This window comes from Dama dama, chromosome 11 (assembly GCF_033118175.1).
Source record: "Dama dama isolate Ldn47 chromosome 11, ASM3311817v1, whole genome shotgun sequence".
NCBI lineage: Eukaryota > Metazoa > Chordata > Mammalia > Artiodactyla > Cervidae > Dama > Dama dama.
In genome coordinates this window covers 92,112,045-92,132,576 of record NC_083691.1, presented here as the reverse complement: position 1 = coordinate 92,132,576, position 20,532 = coordinate 92,112,045, and the positions used below count along the sequence as shown (strand labels likewise).

At 43.6% G+C, this 20,532-nt stretch overlaps 1 protein-coding gene, 1 non-coding gene and 1 pseudogene across 2 annotated transcripts in view; all 3 read right to left on the bottom strand.

Moving 5' to 3' along the window:
* Nucleotides 1-20,532, bottom strand: part of ACTG2 (actin gamma 2, smooth muscle) — a 24,163-nt gene continuing 3,631 nt past the window's right edge. Inside the window, exons 2-9 of the mRNA XM_061155744.1 lie at nt 15,341-15,502; nt 14,811-14,939; nt 7,866-7,976; nt 7,527-7,611; nt 5,553-5,714; nt 4,601-4,792; nt 2,790-2,971; nt 1-223 (exon numbers count right to left, since the gene is read on the bottom strand). Coding sequence (XP_061011727.1) covers nt 80-223; nt 2,790-2,971; nt 4,601-4,792; nt 5,553-5,714; nt 7,527-7,611; nt 7,866-7,976; nt 14,811-14,939; nt 15,341-15,466 — 1,131 coding nt within the window. The 5' untranslated portion in view covers nt 15,467-15,502 and the 3' untranslated portion in view covers nt 1-79. The remainder of the gene's footprint in view (nt 224-2,789; nt 2,972-4,600; nt 4,793-5,552; nt 5,715-7,526; nt 7,612-7,865; nt 7,977-14,810; nt 14,940-15,340; nt 15,503-20,532) is intronic.
* Nucleotides 9,550-12,759, bottom strand: LOC133065070 (complex I assembly factor TMEM126B, mitochondrial-like; annotated as a pseudogene).
* On the bottom strand, nt 13,226-13,332 carry LOC133065655 (U6 spliceosomal RNA). The gene has a single exon (XR_009694927.1). It is a non-coding gene; the product is annotated as a U6 spliceosomal RNA (small nuclear RNA).

Sequence of the window (20,532 nt, the reverse complement as noted above, 5' to 3'; positions counted from 1 at the left end):
TAAGGCTTGCAGAATTTTAATGTTTCATGATTGTTAACAGAGAAGTCTCAAGGAGGTCTCCAGAGAATCTGTTCTGACTTTAGAAGCACTTCCTGTGGACAATGGAGGGCCCTGCCTCATCATACTCTGGCTTGCTGATCCACATCTGCTGGAAGGTGGAGAGAGAGGCCAGGATGGAGCCTCCGATCCAGACTGAGTACTTCCGCTCTGGGGGAGCAATAATCTGCAAAGAGCAAACGTGGTGAATCATGGTCAGTTGCCAAGGTATAGGGAAGGTGGTCTAGGAATCATACTGCCAGACTGCCCTGGGAAAGGACAGCCTCTGTGGTCAGAAAGGAACTAGGAGAAACCTTGTGGTAGATCAGACTATTGCTCAGATTGTCAGCCTCCCTCCCACTTCATTCCCCTGCCACTCCATGAGAAGAATGGGCTGGGCCCTGTCTGCTTTGGCCAATGGGATATCAGCAGACTTGACATAGTGGCCCAAAATGTGCTTCAGTCATGCAAGTGGGCACACTCTTTTGTGTCTCTGTTATCTTCACGAGAAGAACTTCCCTTAAAGAGCTACTGGCCCTTTAGCCTGAGCCCCACAGTGAGAGAATGTGCCCCTGACCTGAGTTGGCTAGACCTGCAGAACTGCCTAGCCAAACTTGACCCAAATCAACTGACTCCCAGCTGACCTGCAGATGCATGAACAATAAATGCTTATTGTTATGTGACCTAACATTTCACAGTTGCTGTTACCCAGCAATAGCTAACCAATACAAACATCTATAAGGGGAGTGCTGTTCTGTTCTTGCCTCGATGCATGGGCATCTTGGGCTGGGATTCCTCCTTTCTGGAGAATAAGCCAGTCTACTCAATAGTCTCTTGTATCTGAGAAGTTCTCAAATTCATACATGCCCCTGGGATTCCTGAGCTTGGCCTTTAGAAATTCGTTGCCATGTCAGACAGCTTTGAACTTCACCAAAAGTGGATCCAAAAGGACTATAGCTTTTCAACTAATTCCTGTTTCTGAAGGGACTAAGAATCCAATGCTAGAACAAGCCAGATGTGAAACAGATTTCTTTCTGGTCTCCTAAGGATCTCCCTCCATATTTCCTAAATTGCAGAGATCATGGAATTACAGAATAAGTAGGGTCTTTAGAAGTTATCTTTTTCACGCAGACAAAAGTCACCCCGGGGCTCCTTTGACAGACACCTCAATGACTGGCACAGCCACTAAGAAGGTAATGGATTTTATTGCTGGGCAGCTCTAGTTGTAAGAAAACTCTGGGCTGTCTTGGGCTGGAGGCCCTACATCTCAGCCCCATTTCCACCCTACTCTCTTCTTCTATATTCTGGAGCTTGCCTCATCTCCCCTACACATCTTGCTGTCCAATTTGGCTGGGGAGTTTGTACATGCACACACCCTTGGGTACATTCACTCACGCTCCTCCCCCTGCCTGCCATGCCCTTTCCCTTCCTCTGGTCTTATTTAAGCTGTTCTCCCATTAAGCATGTCTAATAATCAGATCTTAAACTCCTGAACAGCTGGCCATGTTATTAAACTCAGGACCTTGGCTCATAAATTGGGATATGCATCAAATCGCTGGTGTCTGTCTGTCAGTGTAGGTGATGGCGGTACCCCATATCTGTTGAACAGGAATCTGGGGGTGAGGCTAGGTCTGGTATCCTGACACATGGTCTTAGTAAAAAACCACTGCCCAAGGCCTGGCACAGTGCCCACCATACGGCAGGCCTCAATAAACATGACTGCTCCAGTGTTTCCAGGTGAGAAGAGCTTGTAGATGCTCATCTGTTTTCCGGTGGCCCATTCTGCTTCCCTGGGCAGGGAGGCCTTTGTGGAAAAGGTTCTTAGAATACTAACATATGGAACACACTTCCTCAGCTCAGAGGCCAACTTTATCCTGAGACTCTGTAACTTTCAACCTATTTGTTATCTCTGTTTGGCGCCTATCTTTTTCTAACCCTGCTAGCAAAACAGTTCCTAGAAATCCTGAAAGGGTCTGTCTGATTGCTTGGGGACCAGAGGCTGGGGAGGGGTGGTAAGACAGGTGGGCTCCTGTGCTGAGGAGGCCTATGAGGGGAGAAGCAGCGTATGAGGGCTGCGGCCGAGATGGGACAACAGGTCAGAGGCTGTCTAGGAATCAAGGAGTGTCCCTGTGGCCTGTCCGACAGCCAACATTCTCTCTCTGGAAATTTCACCTTAAAAAGGTTTCCCAGGTCCTTTTTAAAGTTTAAAGGTGGGACTTTCCTCATGGTCTAGTGGCTAAGACTCTGCGCTCCCAATGCAGGGGGACTGAGTTCGATCCCTGGTCAACGAACTAGATCCCACATGCTGTCACTAACGTTCACATGCCATTGCCGCAACTAAACGATTCTGCATGCAGCAACTAAGACCCACTGTGGCCAAATAAACAAATGAAAACAAATAAATATATTTAAAAAAATAAATAAATAAAGTTTAAAGGTGGTGTGGTGTTGCCTCCTCCTTTCCTTTCCCTCTTTAACCTCCTCATTCCCTTCTCAACCCTTTCTCTCCATTACAAACTCATTTTATCTCCTTCTCAAACAGTGTCCATGAGATTGTGCTTAAGAGCCCAGGATAAATGTATCTCCTGTTCAGGGTCCCAGGAACATACTCCCCCACAAGATGAAATCTGCCTCAGACCAGGATAAAGGCAACGACCAAGCTGTAGGCCTGGCAGCCTGACTTGGACCTGTGTACCCAAGTACACAGGTCTTTGGACAAAGAATAGGACGAGGGGAGCCAGGGTAGCACCCACCTTGATCTTCATGGTACTGGGGGCCAGGGCTGTGATCTCCTTCTGCATTCTGTCGGCAATGCCGGGGTACATGGTGGTACCCCCGGAGAGGACATTGTTGGCGTATAAATCCTTGCGGATGTCAATGTCACATTTCATGATGGAATTGTAGGTTGTTTCATGAATTCCAGCTGACTCCATGCCTAGTAGAGACCATAGTATCTGGTCAGGACCCACCACCCTACACCTACAGCTCCTCAGGTGACTCTTCTATCAGGACAGCTACCCTGGTTTGCCTCAGTCACCTCCCCAATGGACTGAAAGATCAGACCCTCTAACTGGCCACTGCCCTGCCTTGAGTTTCCCCTATTCTGAGGGATCGTTCACACTGCTGCCTGATGAATATTTCTAGAGGGACGCTTCCATTGTATCATGGACCATGATACTCACCCCTTTAAAGTGTATAGTTTAAAGAGTTGTACAACCATCACCACAGTCTAATTTTGGAACATGTTTCACACCCCCCAAATAAACTCCATACCCATTGGCAGACACTCTCCATTTTCCCCTTCTCCCCTTTCCCAGCCTTAGGAAACCACTAATCTATTTTCAATCTCTATAGATTTGCCTATTCTGGACATTTCATATAAATGAAACCATACAATATTTGTTCTTTCATGTCTGGCTCACTTCACTTAGCATAATGTTTTCAAGATTCTTCCAAGTTACAGTCAGTTATAGCCAAAAAATATCCCAATCTAAGGACATAACAATCACATCATGTTTGCCTACTAGTTGACATCTAGCCACCTTTGTCTGCAACCGAGATCTTCCACAGTAAAAGGTCCTGCCTGCCAAAACAGCTCATGCCCACATACCTGAGTTTCCTCACCTCCAGTCTTTTTCCATGTGGTATTATTCCACACTGTAGACAGAGGAATCTCCCTAAAGTGAAATTCTGACTTCTCTACTCTGCTGCTTAAAGACTTCCAGGGGATTTGAAATTGCTGATATAATTAACACCCATGCTCTTTGTTTGACCCAGCAGCTCTCTTCAATTTCCTGTGTGTGAATGCATGCACACACACACATACACACACACAAACACACACACACTTCACCTATGATGTTCCAAATATAATATGATGTGCACATATTCCATGATTTTCACAAGCTTTCCATCTGCCTTGCATGCCATTCCCCACTTTGCACTCCTTCCATCCCCAGATACCATAAGGTGATGCTTATTCTTCAAGGTTCTGTTCAAAGATTCAGCTTTATGAGAAGCCTTGCCTGATTTCTTAGGCCTATAGCACTTTATCCAGTTTGCTATTTACCACTACATTGTATGTTAACAATTGCTAACAGGCCTTTCTCTTATATACTTCTCAAGATGATAGTTATCCTTGTATTAAATATTATCTTATTTAATCCCTATCTAGTAGGTACTATCACGATTTCCACTTTATAGATTAAAAAAAGTGAGATTTGAAGAAGGTAACATGCCCAAGGTATAGCGCTTGAAGGACCAGAATCAAGACTTAAAACCAGATCTGACCCCCAAACCCACTCTGTTTACTCCTATAGATTTCAGACCCCGTGATCTAAATGGTGAGAATTCAAGAAGAGTTTTGTGTTTTAACCTCATTCTTAGTTTCATGTTATATCCCCATCCCATTTTCCCTTTATTTTGGTTTCCTTACCCTTTTATTTAAAATTAGATTTTATCTAGTTTTATTGTTCATGTATTTTCAGCCCTTTCTGGAAAAATATGGGTAAGTATAAACAATAAACAGTGTGTGTGATTGGCCAGAACTAAGGCAGAGCCTCACCAATGAACGAGGGCTGGAAGAGGGTCTCCGGGCAGCGGAAGCGCTCATTGCCAATGGTGATGACCTGCCCATCTGGCAGCTCGTAGCTCTTCTCCAGGGAGGAAGAGGAGGCTGCCGTGGCCATCTCATTCTCGAAGTCCAGAGCCACGTAGCACAGCTTTTCCTTGATGTCTCGCACAATTTCTCGCTCGGCTAGAGAGAGTAGAAATGACAGAGAGTAGATACTTGGCTCTGCTAGCTTGGTTGTCCTATTTTGATCTTCTTGAAAACTCCCTTCTTCCCTGTCCTTTGGATTCAGTCTCAAGATTTGCTTGATTCTCAAGCAAAACTTTGCATGTACTTTTCATCTAGTTCTTATCACTTTGTCTTGACAAAGCTGCAGGCTTTCCTGAGGGCCTTGAAGGACACATTTCCCGTCTAGATGGAGGCTTATATGCTGGGATTGTACAGAATCTAGGAAGGCCCCTACCTATAAACTCTTCCTGCCCTGGGGGCCACTTCCCTTTAGAAATTCAGACCTTAGTTATTCCATTTGTCCTCAAACCATAAACACTTCTAGGTAATGAAATGCACCACCAGTCTCTCCACCATTCAGCCCCATAAAAGCTAGCTCTGATCCTGTGGATGTGGACAGAGGTAGCAGGACCCTGGGGAGGGAGGGTGTGCCGTGAAAGCACAGTTAGAGGGTGAAGACAAGCACTTCTTAGAAGGAGCAGGTCTAAGCCTGGTACGCCTCCCCAGGGTGTCTTGGTTGGGAAACTTCTCCCTTGCAAAAGGCTCCCCTGACTATCTGGTCTGGTCCAGGGTCCCAACCCCAGCTTATGGCCTACCTATCTATCCTAAGAGAGTTTGAGGACACCAGGCCACTGACTTCTCATTACTCATGAGCGTTTCTGGTCCTAGATCAGATTTGGTTCTGAGCTCAAGTCAAGTTCAGAAAGAGGATGGGTACCTGTGGTCACAAAGGAATAGCCTCTCTCTGTGAGGATCTTCATGAGGTAGTCCGTGAGGTCGCGGCCAGCCAGGTCAAGGCGCATGATGGCATGAGGCAGCGCATAGCCCTCATAGATAGGAACATTGTGGGTGACACCGTCCCCTGAATCCAGGACGATGCCTAAGGACAGAGGAGATAAGACCTGTGAAACCCTTTATTTTTTCATCTGTTTCTTTCTGGGACTTGTCACCAAATGATCTTCAGCAACCATATTGTTCTTTAGCAGCTGGAAAATTCACCCACTGTGAGAATCGCCAACCGTATTTTTTGTGTACGTCAATTTTGTGTGTATCAGTTTATTTTCCCAAATGAAACTGTAGGCTTCTGGAAGGCAAATGAAATATCTCCTCTTCTTATATTCCTTGAAACACTTTCACAAAAATGCATACTTGTCACTTGGCATCTAGGATGTAAATTCTTTAAGTTAGAGTGATTAGTTTGCATATCTTTCAGGCATCAAACTTGGAGAAGGAAATGGCAACCCACTCCAGTGTTCTTGCCTGGAAAATCCCAAGGACGGGGGAGTCTGATGGGCTGCCGTCTATGGGGTCGCACAGAGTCGGACACGACTGAAGCGACTTAACAGCAGCAGCAGGCATCAAACTAACATATGCGCTCATGCAATTAGAATGTCAGCACTAAAAGGACTATAAAAACCAGCTTGGAAAAAATGAACATTCTCTACTGATGAAACTTTTAGTAAACCATGAAAGGCCATAAGTTTTCTCAACATGATAAGAAATCCCTCTTGATCCAACAGCCATATAAATTGATGGGGAAACATTACAATATTGTTACTATGTTATTATTATTTAATATTGTCCTGGATGTTCTAGCCAATGCAACATGACAAAAAATAGAAATAAGAGGTATTATTATCAAAAGGAAAGAGGATCATCATTATTTGCCGAGAAAGTGGTGTGTATGTTAGTCATTCAGTCATGTCTGATTCTTTGAGATCCCATGGACCGTAGCCCATACTTAAAAGACCCAAGAGGACCAACTGAGAAACCATTAGAGTTAATAAGATGTCTCAGTAAGGGCCAGATCCAAAATAAATATCCAGAGATCAGTAGCTTACTCTTATACAAGGATGTTGGTCACAGAGTATTTTATAATAAGCAAAAATTGGAGACAACCTAAAGGTTCTGCATTAGAGAAATGGTAAAATCAACCAACCAATCACAGAAGCATCACACACAATGACTACCATGTGGCGTGTGAACATGACGTTCACAGCATAAAACCAAGCGCAAAGCACAGGATACAAAACTGTGTGTACCTGCACTTCCCTGTCACTGTCCTTATCACGTGTGGTGAAATTATCCTTTAATTTCTTCTCTCCTCCACTAGACTGTGCTAGATGCAAAATGGCTGATCTGTCTTGTTTCACAGATCCTGTGTGCCCATAGCCTGCAGTGTTTGGCACACGGTATGAAGTATTGGAGAATATTTGAATGGGTGAATAAATGGACAAATCAATGAATACAAGAATGAATGTTTGAAAGATGTTTCTGGAAGCTGTCAAGCCCTTATTAAAAATCACTTCATTTTGAAGTTCCCTCTGTTTCCCTGAGTTTTCTATGCCAAGGCCACCTCGTACTTATACACCCACCATCATAGATTCTGCCATTGCTGCTTTGTGAGCAGAAACATTCCAGGACTGTTGGAAAGTGTGCACAAGCTTCCAGACTAAGTATTGTGATGGAAATGGCCCTTGCGGTCATGATTTGCTCATGTAAATTCTCTTCAGCTATACTGGGTGGACTTGCACCTGTATTCTACCGGGACTTCCCTCTGTTATCCCTCACCCCGGTTTTTGTTGGACTTTGGCTGTCCCTTTGATTCTTCTGAACAGGAATCTCTCCAGGAGCCCAGTTTTTCCTTTCTTCCCCTCAAGTCAAAAAGGGAGCAGATTACAGGGCTACTTACCCGTTGTGCGGCCAGAAGCATAGAGGGAGAGCACAGCTTGAATGGCAACATACATGGCGGGGACGTTGAAGGTTTCAAACATGATCTGAAAGAACAGTGCAGAACAGAAGACTATCAGAAATCACTGCTCTCTTGGCCCACAGAATGGTTGGTAATTTTATTAAGGGGGGGACCTGTGCCTGTTTACTCCATTCCCACCTCCCATGGGCTCTGGCGTGGACTGCACTCACAGCAGGTTCTCAAAAAACTCTTTTGCATAATGCATGGTTGGGAAAAAGAATCTGGTCAAGTGTCCCTGTCTGTTCCTGTGCTGGTACTCAGGTCTCCCTGGCCTCTTACCTGGGTCATCTTCTCCCTGTTGGCCTTGGGATTCAGAGGGGCCTCCGTGAGCAGGGTGGGGTGTTCCTCGGGGGCGACCCGCAGCTCATTGTAGAAGGAGTGGTGCCAGATCTGGTTGGGAGAAAAGTCAGATGAGTCCAGCAGACAGATTCTCAGTGGGCGGGAAAACTCCAACTGGCCTGCCCGTACTGGGGAGGATGGCTTGATGGTCTCAGAATAGACCGGATCTGGAGAGGAGGCCCGTCAACACTGGGAATTTCTGATTGCTCTTCCAAGGGTATATTCCTTCTCATCAGGGCCCCAGACAGGGCTCAGACCTAGGGCCAACATACTCAGTGTGTTGATTATTTCCGTCTGACCTTGGCTCCTCTTTACTCCGCTCCCTTGTCTCCCCTGTACCCCAAGGGACCACCGCAGCTCTCTGGCTTCTGGCTGTGTTTGGCTGATGGAAGATACCAGCAGGGGGTTGCAGAGTTTAAGGAGGAAGGAGGGCAGGGTGTCCTCCTGGCCAAGTTGAGGTCGCCCTAGCACGGCTCCTGTCATGTGGCCCCTCTTCAGGCTCCAGCTCTCACTGACCTCGTCTGGCCACCCTTGCCCTTCAGACTTCCAGCTCTAAGAGCTTCCACTGTTGCTGGTACTCGGGTGTCTCTGCCTCTCTTTCTGGTTCCCTAACCTGCTCACACCTCTGTAAGTAATCCTTCCTTAAATTAATTCAGAACCCCAGCTGAGTGTATACTGTCTCCTGTTGAAGCCTGACGGATATGCATGAACTGTCACTGCCTATTATTGACCAGGCTGTTCTTCAGAGCAGGGTTTCTCAGCCTCAGCGCTTTGACATTTTAGGTCAATAATTCTTCATCGTGGGGGCTGACCTGTGCATTACGGGATGTTTAGCAGCATCCTTGGCTTCCACCCACTAGATGCCAAAAGCACCTCTCCAGGTGTAAGGAGCACAAAGGTCTCCAGAAGTTGCCAGATGCCCCTGGGAGGCAAAATGATCCTGGCTGAGAATCACTGCTTTAGATGAAGCTAGTTCTTTTTTTTACTTCTCTATGTGTGCTGTGCTTAGTCGCTCAGTTGTGTCCGACTCTCTGTGACCCCATGGACTGTAGCCCGACAGACTCCTCTGTCCATGGGGATTCTCCAGGCAAGAATCCTGGAGTGGGTTACCATGCCCTCCTCCAGGGAATCTTCCCAAACCAGGGATTGAGCCGAGGTCTCCTGCATTGCAGGCAGATTCTTTACCATCTGAGCCACCAAGGAAGCCTAGTAGTTTACTTCTACATATTGAATATTTAATAGTTACAGGGCACAACATTAGATTCTGAAAACATTGCATGGTAGTTTTAGAGGAAGTTAAATCTTCCCACTGTGTCCAGTTCCCTCTGACAGCAAACAAGAGCCTTTGTTTCAGAGGGATTTGGCAAAGAGTGGTATGGACACAGGGCTTCGATTTGCTCAGAGGTGGGGCCAGAGTCCTCTGTGTCCATTGTACCCATACATTGATGGGCCTCCGGTTTTGTGCTAGGATGATGCTAAATGTAACCTTAGTTTCCAAGTCTAGAGTGGGGAAAAGCAGTCAAAGAGACAAAATGCAAAGACACATTCATATTCAAGTGAAGGAAGAGGCAGGAGAAGTTCATTTTCTAGATCTGAGAGAGCCCTGAAGGCAAGGGAAGGTCTCCAGAGACTGAGAAGGGCCCCTGAGGCAGAGCAAATGGCGCAGACAGAGGCTGCAGGCTGTGGCGGTGTCGCGGGACACAGAAGAGACGGCAATTAGGCCTCATAAGGTGACATCAGTGTTTCCTCAAATGTGGCCTCGATTGTGTGGGGATAATTGCTATAGGTGCAGCTTCCCAGGCTGCATCCCAGGCCCATAAATCAGAATCTTTTTGGGTGTTGGGCTCAGCCATCTGCACTTCATTTTATTTCATTTTCAAAAGCTTTTATAAAGTACTTTGAAGTTTAAGTTATAAAGTACTTTAAAAGTTAAAGATGTTGACAACTTTTAAATTAGGAAAATATCTTTAAGAGGAATAAAAATTTCCCATATTTCCATCACTTACTAATAAACAGTTAACACTTTGGCTTTTTTCTCTCCCTAATCTTTCATCTTTATGTATTTTCAAATTTATTACTATTATCATTTATTCACTTCATATGCTTTCATTTATTTATTACTTACTACGATTATATTCTGTGTTCAATTTTGTTTCCTATCACTTTTCAGTTAATATAAATAATTTTCTTTTTCATGGTAAGCATTTATTTTTAATAAGTTGAATTAAAAATTATTTTAATGCTTATACAACAGTTGATCATATCTCATCTCCATCATATATTTAATCACATTGCTATTCAGGGTAGCCTTGATTTTTTTTATAATCTTGTGAAGACTATCTTTGTTCCTATTACATTTTCTTTTTTCTATTCAGGATGTTTTCCAAAAATAAAAAGTTCTAAGAGGGGCTGCACATATGATTGTGACTAATGCATACTGCTGTATGACAGAGACCAGCACAGCACCGCAGAGCAAGCATTCTGCCAAAACAACAACAACAAAATGTCCATCTAGAATTACTTTCAACTCTTTCAGCAGCGCCTGAGTCCTTATCATAAAAAAAAGTTCATTCAGCTGATTCAGTATCCATTCATTCTTTGGCTAATCTTCACGTACAGTTTGCTCAAATGTACTTTCAAATATTACATAATGCTGAAAACCATGAAATTTCCCAAAGACTGTCTGAAAAATGAGAGGAATCACCTATTTCTGTTTGACAAGGCAGCAGCCAATAAAATAAAACCCTTCCTTTTGGTGGCAGTGGAACAGTACACTTGACTGCCAGACATCCATTCTTACAAAAAGCCAAAGGTATAAAACACCACACGCCATGCCAATCAGCGAACTTCTCGGAACACAGTTTTCCTGGCTCGTATTACCTAAACACAAAGCATCTGTTATAAGAAGCTTGTAAGAAACTATGGTGGACAAATATGGAAGTATAGTCAGTGATGCATATGTCTTCAAAGCATCATGTTTAACCTTGAAGCAATGCCTGAATATGAAGCGTCCCAATATTCCAGGGAAAGAAACTGTTGTTCCAAAGGTTCCATATATAGAAAAGTCTTTTCTAAGGTATTCAAATTTTTTTCTATGATTTCAATGACCATTGGTTTTCTGAGTTTTGCATCTCCTAAAGAAGGACTGGACTGACCATGTATATCTGTTGGCATCTTGAGGTCCTTGCATGCTTCCCCAGCCCCACCAGCACCACACTGAAGCCCTCAGGTCAGCTCCAGCCGCATGCCTGAGTGCTTCCATCTTGGTGACTCCTGGGAAATGCTTTGATTTCTATTACTCACAAAGAGGCTAATTTTGTCTTTACTTCAGAATAAGAAATTGACTATTTCACCCTTATCTGCATTCACTCTTAAAATATGAAATAATTTGACAGATAAAAATAACACCTAGCTGTTTTACTCTGAAGTTTTAAATAAAACTTTAAATAATTTTTCAAATAATTTTCAGATTTTCAACTTTTAATCATTTCTATTTGGCCAATTGGTCATGTCCCTTGATTATTTGTCTGGTGGAGACTTGGTGTTTTTAATTATCAATTTACATTAGTTGTTTATATTAATCCTCTATTACACTAGTTGTGAAATTTCTTTGCAATCTGTTGTTTGTCTTTTAAATTTGGTTTTATTTTTCACATACTAGAAATTATGATTTTTAAGAAATTACATTTGTTATTCTTTATATGACTCCTTTCACCAGAAATTTGATACTCATACTTACTATACTGTATTTTATCATTATTTTTTTATATTTAACTTTTATATTCAACTGATATGTTTGATGAAATTGTATGAGGTAAGGGCCATAAACAGATTCCCTGCCCCCCAAATAATGAATCAGTTGTCATAGAATAATTCACTGAATAATCCTTTTTTTCCCCTCTGGTCTTGGAAGTTACATTTCCTATGTATTTCTTTTTTACCTCTCTAGTGGCACCAGATTGTTTTAATTTGTGTAACTTTATATCTTAATATTCAGATACAGCAATTCTTCTGTCAGTTTTCCTTATTCATAATAGTCTCATAACTTTTATTTATTTCTCCATACTTTATGATTATCTTGCATAATCAAAGCTTGTGATATTTTTAGTCAAACTCAAGAAAGCAGAGAGTAAAAATGGAGTTACCAGGAGCTGGGGGCAGGGGAAAGGGAGGTGCTCTTGGTCAAGGCGCACGAAGTGTCAGTTATGTGGGAAGAGTAAACCTGGAGATCTAACATAATATATTAGCATGACGACTAGAGGTAACAATACTGTCTGTAAAATTTACTAAGAGGGTAAATCCTAAGTGTTCTCACTACAAGGAGAAAAAACAACTGTGAGGTAGTAGATATGTTATTAGCTCGAATATGGTGACTGATACATAATGTATATACATTATCAAATTATCAAGTTGTATACCTTAAATATATACAATTTTAAAAACTGTGAGACTTTTATTAGAATGGCAATGATGGCTTCCCTGATAGCTCAGTTTGGTAAAGAATCCACCTGCAATGCAGGAGACCCCAGTTCAATTCCTGGGTCAGGAAGATCCACTGGAGAAGGGATAGGCTACCCACTCCAGTGTTCTTGGGTTTCCCTGGTGGTTCAGCTGGTAAAGAATCTGCCTGCAACGTGGGAGACCTGAGTTCGATCCCTGGGTTGGGAAGATCCCCTGGAGAGGGAAAGGCTATCTACTCCAGTATTCTGGCCTGGAGAATCCCATGGACAGAGGAGCCCAAGTCAGTCCTCACCTATTGAATGTAAGTGCCAGAGTTTAAACTAGATGTACTTCACCTCAAATTCACAGGCTTCCCGCTCTTCAAATTCCAGGGAATTCTAGATGAATGAGACATGGTTCTTACCCTCCCTTGCCCCCAAGGTTTACTGAGAGAGAATTAACATACAACACTATATAAGTTTGTGGCTCAGCTGGTAAAGAATCCGCCTGCAATGTGGGATCTTGGGTTCAATCCCTGGGTTGGGAAGATTCCCTGGAGAAGGGAAAGGCTACCCACTCTGGTATTCTGGCCTGGAGAATTCCACGGACTGTACAGTCCATGGGGTTGCAAAGAGTCAGACATGACTGAGCAGCTTTCACTTTATTTTTAATAAGCCTATAAATTAACTTTAAAAAACTTGACAGCTTTGTCCTATTGAGTTTTTCTTTTCTTTTATTTTTTTCCCATTTATTTTTATTAGTTGGAGGCTAATTACTTTACAATATTGTAGTGATTTTTGCCATACATTTGCCATACATGAGTCAGCCATGGATTTACATGTGTTCCCCTTCCCGATCCCAAAACTATGGAACTCTTCATGAATTTGCGTGTCATCCTTGCGCAGGGGCCATGCTAATCTTCTCTGTATCATTCCAATTTTAGTATATGTGCTGCTGAAGCGAGCACTCAGTTTTTCTTTTAAAGCATGTAATGTATTTTTAGGAGTTTCTTTAAAGAGTTCATATTACTGTTGTGAATAAAAATTTTGTCTATTGTTTTAAAATTAGATATTATTAGACATATACAAGTAATATGTGCCACATATTGAGCGTTATGTATGCTCCATGCTTTGGGATTATACTATTTGCCTAATTCAACCTTCAAAGCAACCTAGTGAAGAAAATTTTATTTCCACAAATAAGGAAGCTAAGGTTTAGAGGGAGTTTTTGCTCCCAGATCTCCCTGCCTCTGGTTCCAGTGCCTGTGCTTTTAACCGCCCCACAGAGTGGAGTAAAAAGCAATTGCATTTGTTATCTGTTAATCTCTCATTCAGAGTGACTGAATTTAAGGTTTAGAGAAAAGTGTATGTGAAGCACAGATTTCAAATCAGCTTTCTTTATTCCCAGCTGCAAGACTGCAGCTGCTTAATAAGCCCTCTGTGACATTTCAAAAGACAGTCATTGCAGAAACAAGAATTCTCAGACAACTGTCAGTGGAATTTATCAAAAGAATATTAGAAATATTGTATACCAACTATACTTCAATTAAAAAAGAATATTAAAAGGTTCTATTAGCATTTTGCATGTGATTTTGTTGAACACAAACTACTATTTAAAAATTACGCCCATATCTTCCTTTTCTAGACATTTTATTTTCATTTGTCATTCACAGGTGGTTTTGTTCCTGATATTACTATTTCCTAGGTATCTAGTGAAAGTTTGATTTTTTTTGTTGTTGTTTTGGCCACCCCACGTGGCATGCAGGATCTTAGTTCCCAGACCAGGGATGGAACCCCTGTCCCCTGTGGTGGAAGCGTGGAGTCCTAACCACTGGACCACCAGGGAAATCTTCCCCTTCTCCCATTTTCTGACATGAAAAAAAGTTTCTAGAAACCAGTAGCGATTCTTACTTAAATTTTTCACTAGAGAAACATCATAATAGTATAGCATCAATGTACCTATCTGAGGTCATGACAGGGAAAATAAAGAGGAGAAGCTATTCAGTTTTTTGGACGGGACAGTGCATTTTAAAGAAGGATAAGCACTGGGCTGGAATGAGAACTACAGGAAAGGATAAAACTGGGACTTAGGCCGGACCAGGTCCTCAGACGCCAGACACAGAGTTAGGAACCTACTGTTGGTCAGTGAGGAGCTACTGAAGAGTCCCCATGAGGCAAGTGACATGATTTGGTCTGTTTTTAGAAAGACAAGCTTTGCAGCAGTGCATAGAACGAATTAGGTGATTGAGACAGGAGACAGAGAAATCAGTCAGGAAGCCATTGGAGTCATCCAGTGAGAGATGTTGGCAGCTTAGGCTGGGGAATGCCCAGGGGGATGGACAGGAAGGAAAGAAAGATGTGAGAAACATCATAGAGGCAGAGTTGACAGGACAGAAGGTCTTGATGACACTAAAATGAGCACATTACAGGGGGGGTCCACCAATACCTTCTCCATGTCATCCCAGTTAGTGATGATGCCGTGTTCAATGGGGTATTTGAGAGTAAGGATCCCGCGCTTGCTCTGAGCTTCATCCCCAACATAGCTGTCTTTCTGGCCCATTCCCACCATCACACCCTGCAATGCAAAAGAGAAGGAAGGAGAACGGAATTGGCTGCGGGTTCCATTTGGAGGGATTCAGGCATTGGAGAGTCTCTGAAGAAGGATAAAGACAAGAAGAATGTCCTTTTTCTCCCCCTGGAAACCAGACTGAAGGAGATGGGGTGAGGCAGATGCTGATGAATGGGGAAATGATGGGAGAGAAGATGGATGATTTCTTGTGGGCGTGTCTCCCTTCTCTGTCCTAAAACAATATCATTTTCTGAGAGAACAGGGCTCATCCATACACGTCTCCCTCTTACTTTACTTAAAACACACACACGCGTGTGCGCACACACACACACACGGCTCCCCATAGATCCCACAATGCAGTGCTTCTTCCCAGGAACTCAAAGCCTTGGGTCCATGTGAGCCCGTACCTGGTGACGAGGGCGGCCCACAATGGAAGGAAAGACGGCGCGGGGGGCGTCATCTCCTGCGAAGCCAGCTTTGCACAGGCCAGAGCCATTGTCACACACGAGCGCGGTGGTCTCTTCTTCACACATGGTGAGTGTGGCCGAGTGAACCAGGGGCTGGAGCACCTGGGGAATCGGGGAGAAGAGATGTAGTTGGCCACTTCTCAAAACCATGTTGGAGACGATCTTCTTGGCTTTAGGGTCTGACCCCGTCAGCAACTAGGATCTAATTCCAGAGGGACAGGCAAGCACCCGGCCCTGCACTCTGGCATTTGGGCCTCTTCCCTCTCTCTACCCTGCTGTTTTGGGCTCACCTGTGTACCCCCCAATTTCTGTGTTGAAGTCTAACCCTAGTGCCTCAGAATGTATCTGTATTTGGGGATAAAGCCTTCAAAGAGATAATTAAGAGTAAAATGAGGTCATTAATCTGTTATGACTGGTACCAAATATGCCTAATTCAATAGAATGGGTACCTTTACAAGAGAAAATTGAAACACAGAGACACACAGAGGAAGACCATGTAAAGACATAGCAAGAAAACAATCATCAACAAGCAAAGGAGAGAGGCCTCAGGAGAAACCAGCCCTGCTGACACCTTGACCTCAGACTTCTAACCTCCAGAACTGTGAAAAAATAAAATTTCCCTTGCTAAGCCAGTCTGTGATACTTTATTATGGCAACCCTCACAAACAAACCCACCTGCCTCTTAAAGGCCTGAAATGATACAAAGTGTTAATCCAATTGAAAGACTCTCTAAAGACTTGAAGTTTAGAAAAGAAATAGAAAAAACTTGCAATAAACATAATTAAGGGTTACTTTTACAAGAACTCTTATAAATCATTAAGAAAGAAGTAAATAGCCCAAAAGAAAAAAAAAAAAAAACCAAAAACTATGGAATAGATAATTGACAGAAAAAGAAATGCACATACCCAACAATTATCTGAAAAGGTGATCAGCCTCATTAGTTATCAAGAAATGCAAATAAAAAATAAGACCATTTTCACCCATCTCATTGTTAAGATTCAAAGTTTTATCATAGGTGTTGGCTAAGTTGTGGGAACACTGGCACTCTTTAATCAGAAAAACACATCAATGCACAATATGGCACTGCCTAAATGTCTCTTGTAGAATACTGTACTGAGGTTAAGGGAAGGAACATGCAGATCGACATGGACTAATGTGGACAAGTTTCTAAACCATTCTGCTGAGTGAACAAAACAAGTTGCAGGATAGAAGGCCCAGCATAAAAAATTTGTGAGGTTTTTTTTAAAGCACAAAAAATATTGTGTATTTTCCATAATTTTCTTTTTGTGGATGTGAACACATAGCAAAAAGTTCTGGGGGAAAAAAAAAAAAAAACTAAGGCTGATCATAGCAGTTACCTGGAGGTGGGAAGGGGACTGGGAGGAGAAGTGCCATAATGTTTTAATTTTTAACAAAGAGACTGTATCCATGTACAGTTTATAATTAAAATGAGTCATAACATATCATTAAGAAAAAAAAGATGCAGCAGTTCTAGGTGAAATGTTCAGTCCTAAGGATAGAAGTCCCTGGAGAAGGACAGGGCAGCCTGAAAGGACAAGGAAAGCAAGAGAATTTGTGATGGAACTCACTGCCCCTGTTGCTTCAAATGGTAAGACAAACAGAGAAGTCCTTCCTTCAGTGCTGATACCTGAATTGGGATGACTGCAAAGTGACTAGGGAATTAATTGTTCTAACATCTGTTGCAGGTTTTCTTTTTTTGAGTGACCCAACAAATTCTTGACCCTTGTGATAAAAGAGAAGTAGTAGCAGTCTAGGAGATGATGTGCAGACTGCTGTCCAGCTGGCAAGCCCCCGGTGGGAGGTGGAGAAAGTCTCAGCCGAGGGGGATGGGAGTCCAGAGAAGAGAGGCACAAGGCGTGGAAAGAGAAGGTGGCTGCGGAGCCCACCAAGCTTCGTCCAGAACATGCAGCAGGACGGGAAGGAGAGCTGCCGCAGACAGCTGGGAGCCCGGTGCCCGTACGACCTCATGTGGAAGGAGGACAGCAAAGACCACGACCAGAGCAGAGCAGAGCCACAGGCCTCTGAGTGTGAGACTACCTAGAAGCTTGTTCACACAATTTTCGGGCTAAAAGGAAGCCCTTCCTGTTATGCAGTGTGTACACGTGGGGAGAGGCCACTGGACGTCTAGAATCCAACTCTGCTTGTCCTTGCTGACCCTCGTGATGCCCTTGGCCATGGAGAGCAAGTCCCAGCCTTCTCACTCAGCCCACAAGCCCCAACAAGGTCTGGCCCCTGCCTGTGTCCCCAGACTCATCTCCTGTCTGGCCCCCCTCCTTGGCCTTCTCACTGTGGCTTTGTGGAGTTTCTTTCCATCCTCCGAACTGTGCCATCTCCTGTCCCTTCTGGACCTTTAGGTTTGGAACAGGGTCTGGAACACCCTTCCCCCAACCTGTTTACTACTCTGACTCCCATCACCGGTCAGGCTTCTGTATCAACACTGCATTTTCAGTCTTTTTGGCCCACCAGTCTCAGTGGCGTAGAACAAACACTGGTGAGAAGACATCAAGGTCTGAGATGTGATGGAGATTGAAGGGAAGTACCTAGTTGCTCAGAACCTATGGTTGCCAACAGGGAAGGGATAGTTAGGGAGTTTGAGATCAACATGTGTACACTGCTATACTGCAAATAGATAACCAACAACATCCTATTGAATAGCACAGGAAACTCTGTTCAATATGATGGGGCAGCCTGGATCAGAGGGGAGTTTAGGGAAGAATGAATACATGTATATGCTGTCTACCTGAAACTATCACAACATTGTTAATTGGCTATACTCCAATATAAAATAAAAAGGTTTTTTAAAATTTAAAGAAAAAGTACCTAGTTGTTCAAAACAATGCTGTCTCTGGTCTGAACAGTTTCTGGATTGCAGAGAAGTTCCCTAACCTACCATGTTGGAACCATGGAGAAATGGAGAGATGTCAGGAGATGGAGGTGGCAAAAGTTCCAATGTTCAAAAAGGGAAACAAGGCAGATGTCTAAAACCTCAGGTAATCTTGATATCCAAATTAGGTGGGTTTCCAGAAGGCACTATTAAAGAAAGCATTATTAAAGAAGCAATGATTTCTTATAACTGACTAGGGTTTACCAACAACAAATAGCCTCCTTTTTTTCCCCAGGACTCCCCGGCTGGAAATGAAGGAGAAGGTGGGAGAAATTGAGCTTAATTTGATCTTGGCATCTGACAAGTTCTCCTGTGACATCACTATTGATAAAGCCATGTGGGCCGAACAATAAAACAACTAGGCATATGTATAGCTACCTGAGTTACTGTCACTGAAAGGTGTCAATTGATAGATCACTCTCAACCTGGAGGCAAGGATATACCTCAGAACTCCTCTCTTGGTCCTTTCTCCTGTTTTATATATGAACTGGATGAAAATACAGAGTACATGCTGATCATATGTCCAGATAAAACACATATGTTGACTGAAAGGATCAAAGTCTAAGATGATCTCAAAAAGCAGAAAAAAAACAAGCTAAATTCACTAGGATTAAATTTAACAGGATAAACATGAAGTTGTGAAGGTGGGTCTGAATAATGAACTGTGAAAGTTCTTGTTCAGCCTCTGTGAGAAGGACCTGGGGTCTTGTGGACAATCAGCAGTGTTCTGGAGCCAGGATAAAAGCTGACTCCACCTCCAGCCTGAAAGCTGTGCCTGCTCCTTAGGACTACACTTGTCAGCAGAGGTATGGGAAGGTGAGCTCCTGTTCACAGCTGACAAGGCGAACAGGACTACCTTTCTGACGGAGAATTCAACAATACTTATCAAAAGTCTTAAAAAAATGCACGTGTCTTTTCACAAATACACTTCTAGCAATTTATCCTTGAAAGTGAAAGTGGAAGTTGTTCAGTTGTGTCCAACTCTTTGCAATCCCATTAACTATACAGTCCATGGGATTCTCCAGGCCAGAAGACTGAAGTAGATAGCCTTTCCCTTCCCCAGGGGATCTTCCCAACCCAGGGATTGAACCCAGGTCTCCTGCATTGCGGGCAGATTCTTTACCAGCTGAGGCACCAGGGAAGCCCATTTATCCTTGGGTGAGTGCAAACATTTGGCCAACTTTAATGCCAAAAAAAGTTATCAAATAATAAATAAAATGCTTGTAAACTAGTTGCCAGAGACCTTCCTACAATAGAGCAGAATACTTACTGCCATGGAAAAGGTACAGGCTGTCTTGTTAGGTGAAACACAGTATATTCTGTGTTTGGATTTTTGGTAAAAATGCATCTTTAATTTTTAAAAGTTGAAGGCCTTTCAACATATTATCTATTTAATCCTCACAGAAGCCCTGAGTGAAGATATTTTTAGTTCCAACTTACAGATAAGGAAACCGAATCTCAGAAAAGTGAAAGGATTTAGCTCTTGGGCTGCTCACCGGGAGAGGTAGGGCTGGCCTCAGCCCATGAGGCGCCAAAGCCTGGGCTTGCCCCTTCCCCACCACCTCAGTGAAACACACACAACTTCTCCATGTTTGGTGTTTTTGCTTCTGCCTCTCTGTCTCCCTAGCACTGCTGGCAGCAAAAGCCATAAAACAAAAGGGCCAGTGTTCTTTTCTCTCTCGGAGCCTCTGAGCCCCTCCCATGCCATGACGAGATCTAGATTTATGTCGACAGCCCCCACGCTGGTGTGCAGCACATAGTAGGTGCTCAGTAAATGTTGGATGACAATCCCACCACCTGCCTGGGCTCCGCCGTGACAGTCTGCTCTGCCCCTGAGAGCTGAACTCCCAGTTCCCACAGTCCCAGGCAGCTCGGTCCCATGATTTAGAACCACGAAGGGACAGTCTTCTTTACAAGCTGGTCACAGAGAGCTGGGTTTCCTTGTTCTAGCAGGCGGTCCACCTTGAGGAGAAGACAGCCTCCAAAGGCGGCCAAGAGGCACGGCTGCACCTCTGTGACTGTCTCCCTCTGGGGTCCCCTCTCTTGTGTGACCTGTAGTTCAAGCCAGTCTGGCTTTTCGGTGAACCCTATTGTCTCCCCCTGAAGTTCTGCATTCACAGGAAGAAAGAGCGTTGGACTTCATTTCCCAGCAGCTGAGACAAGCTACAGAGTGACTTCAAGCTGTCAGCCGTGCCATTCTGCAGCACTTGAGGTGGATTCAGATCTG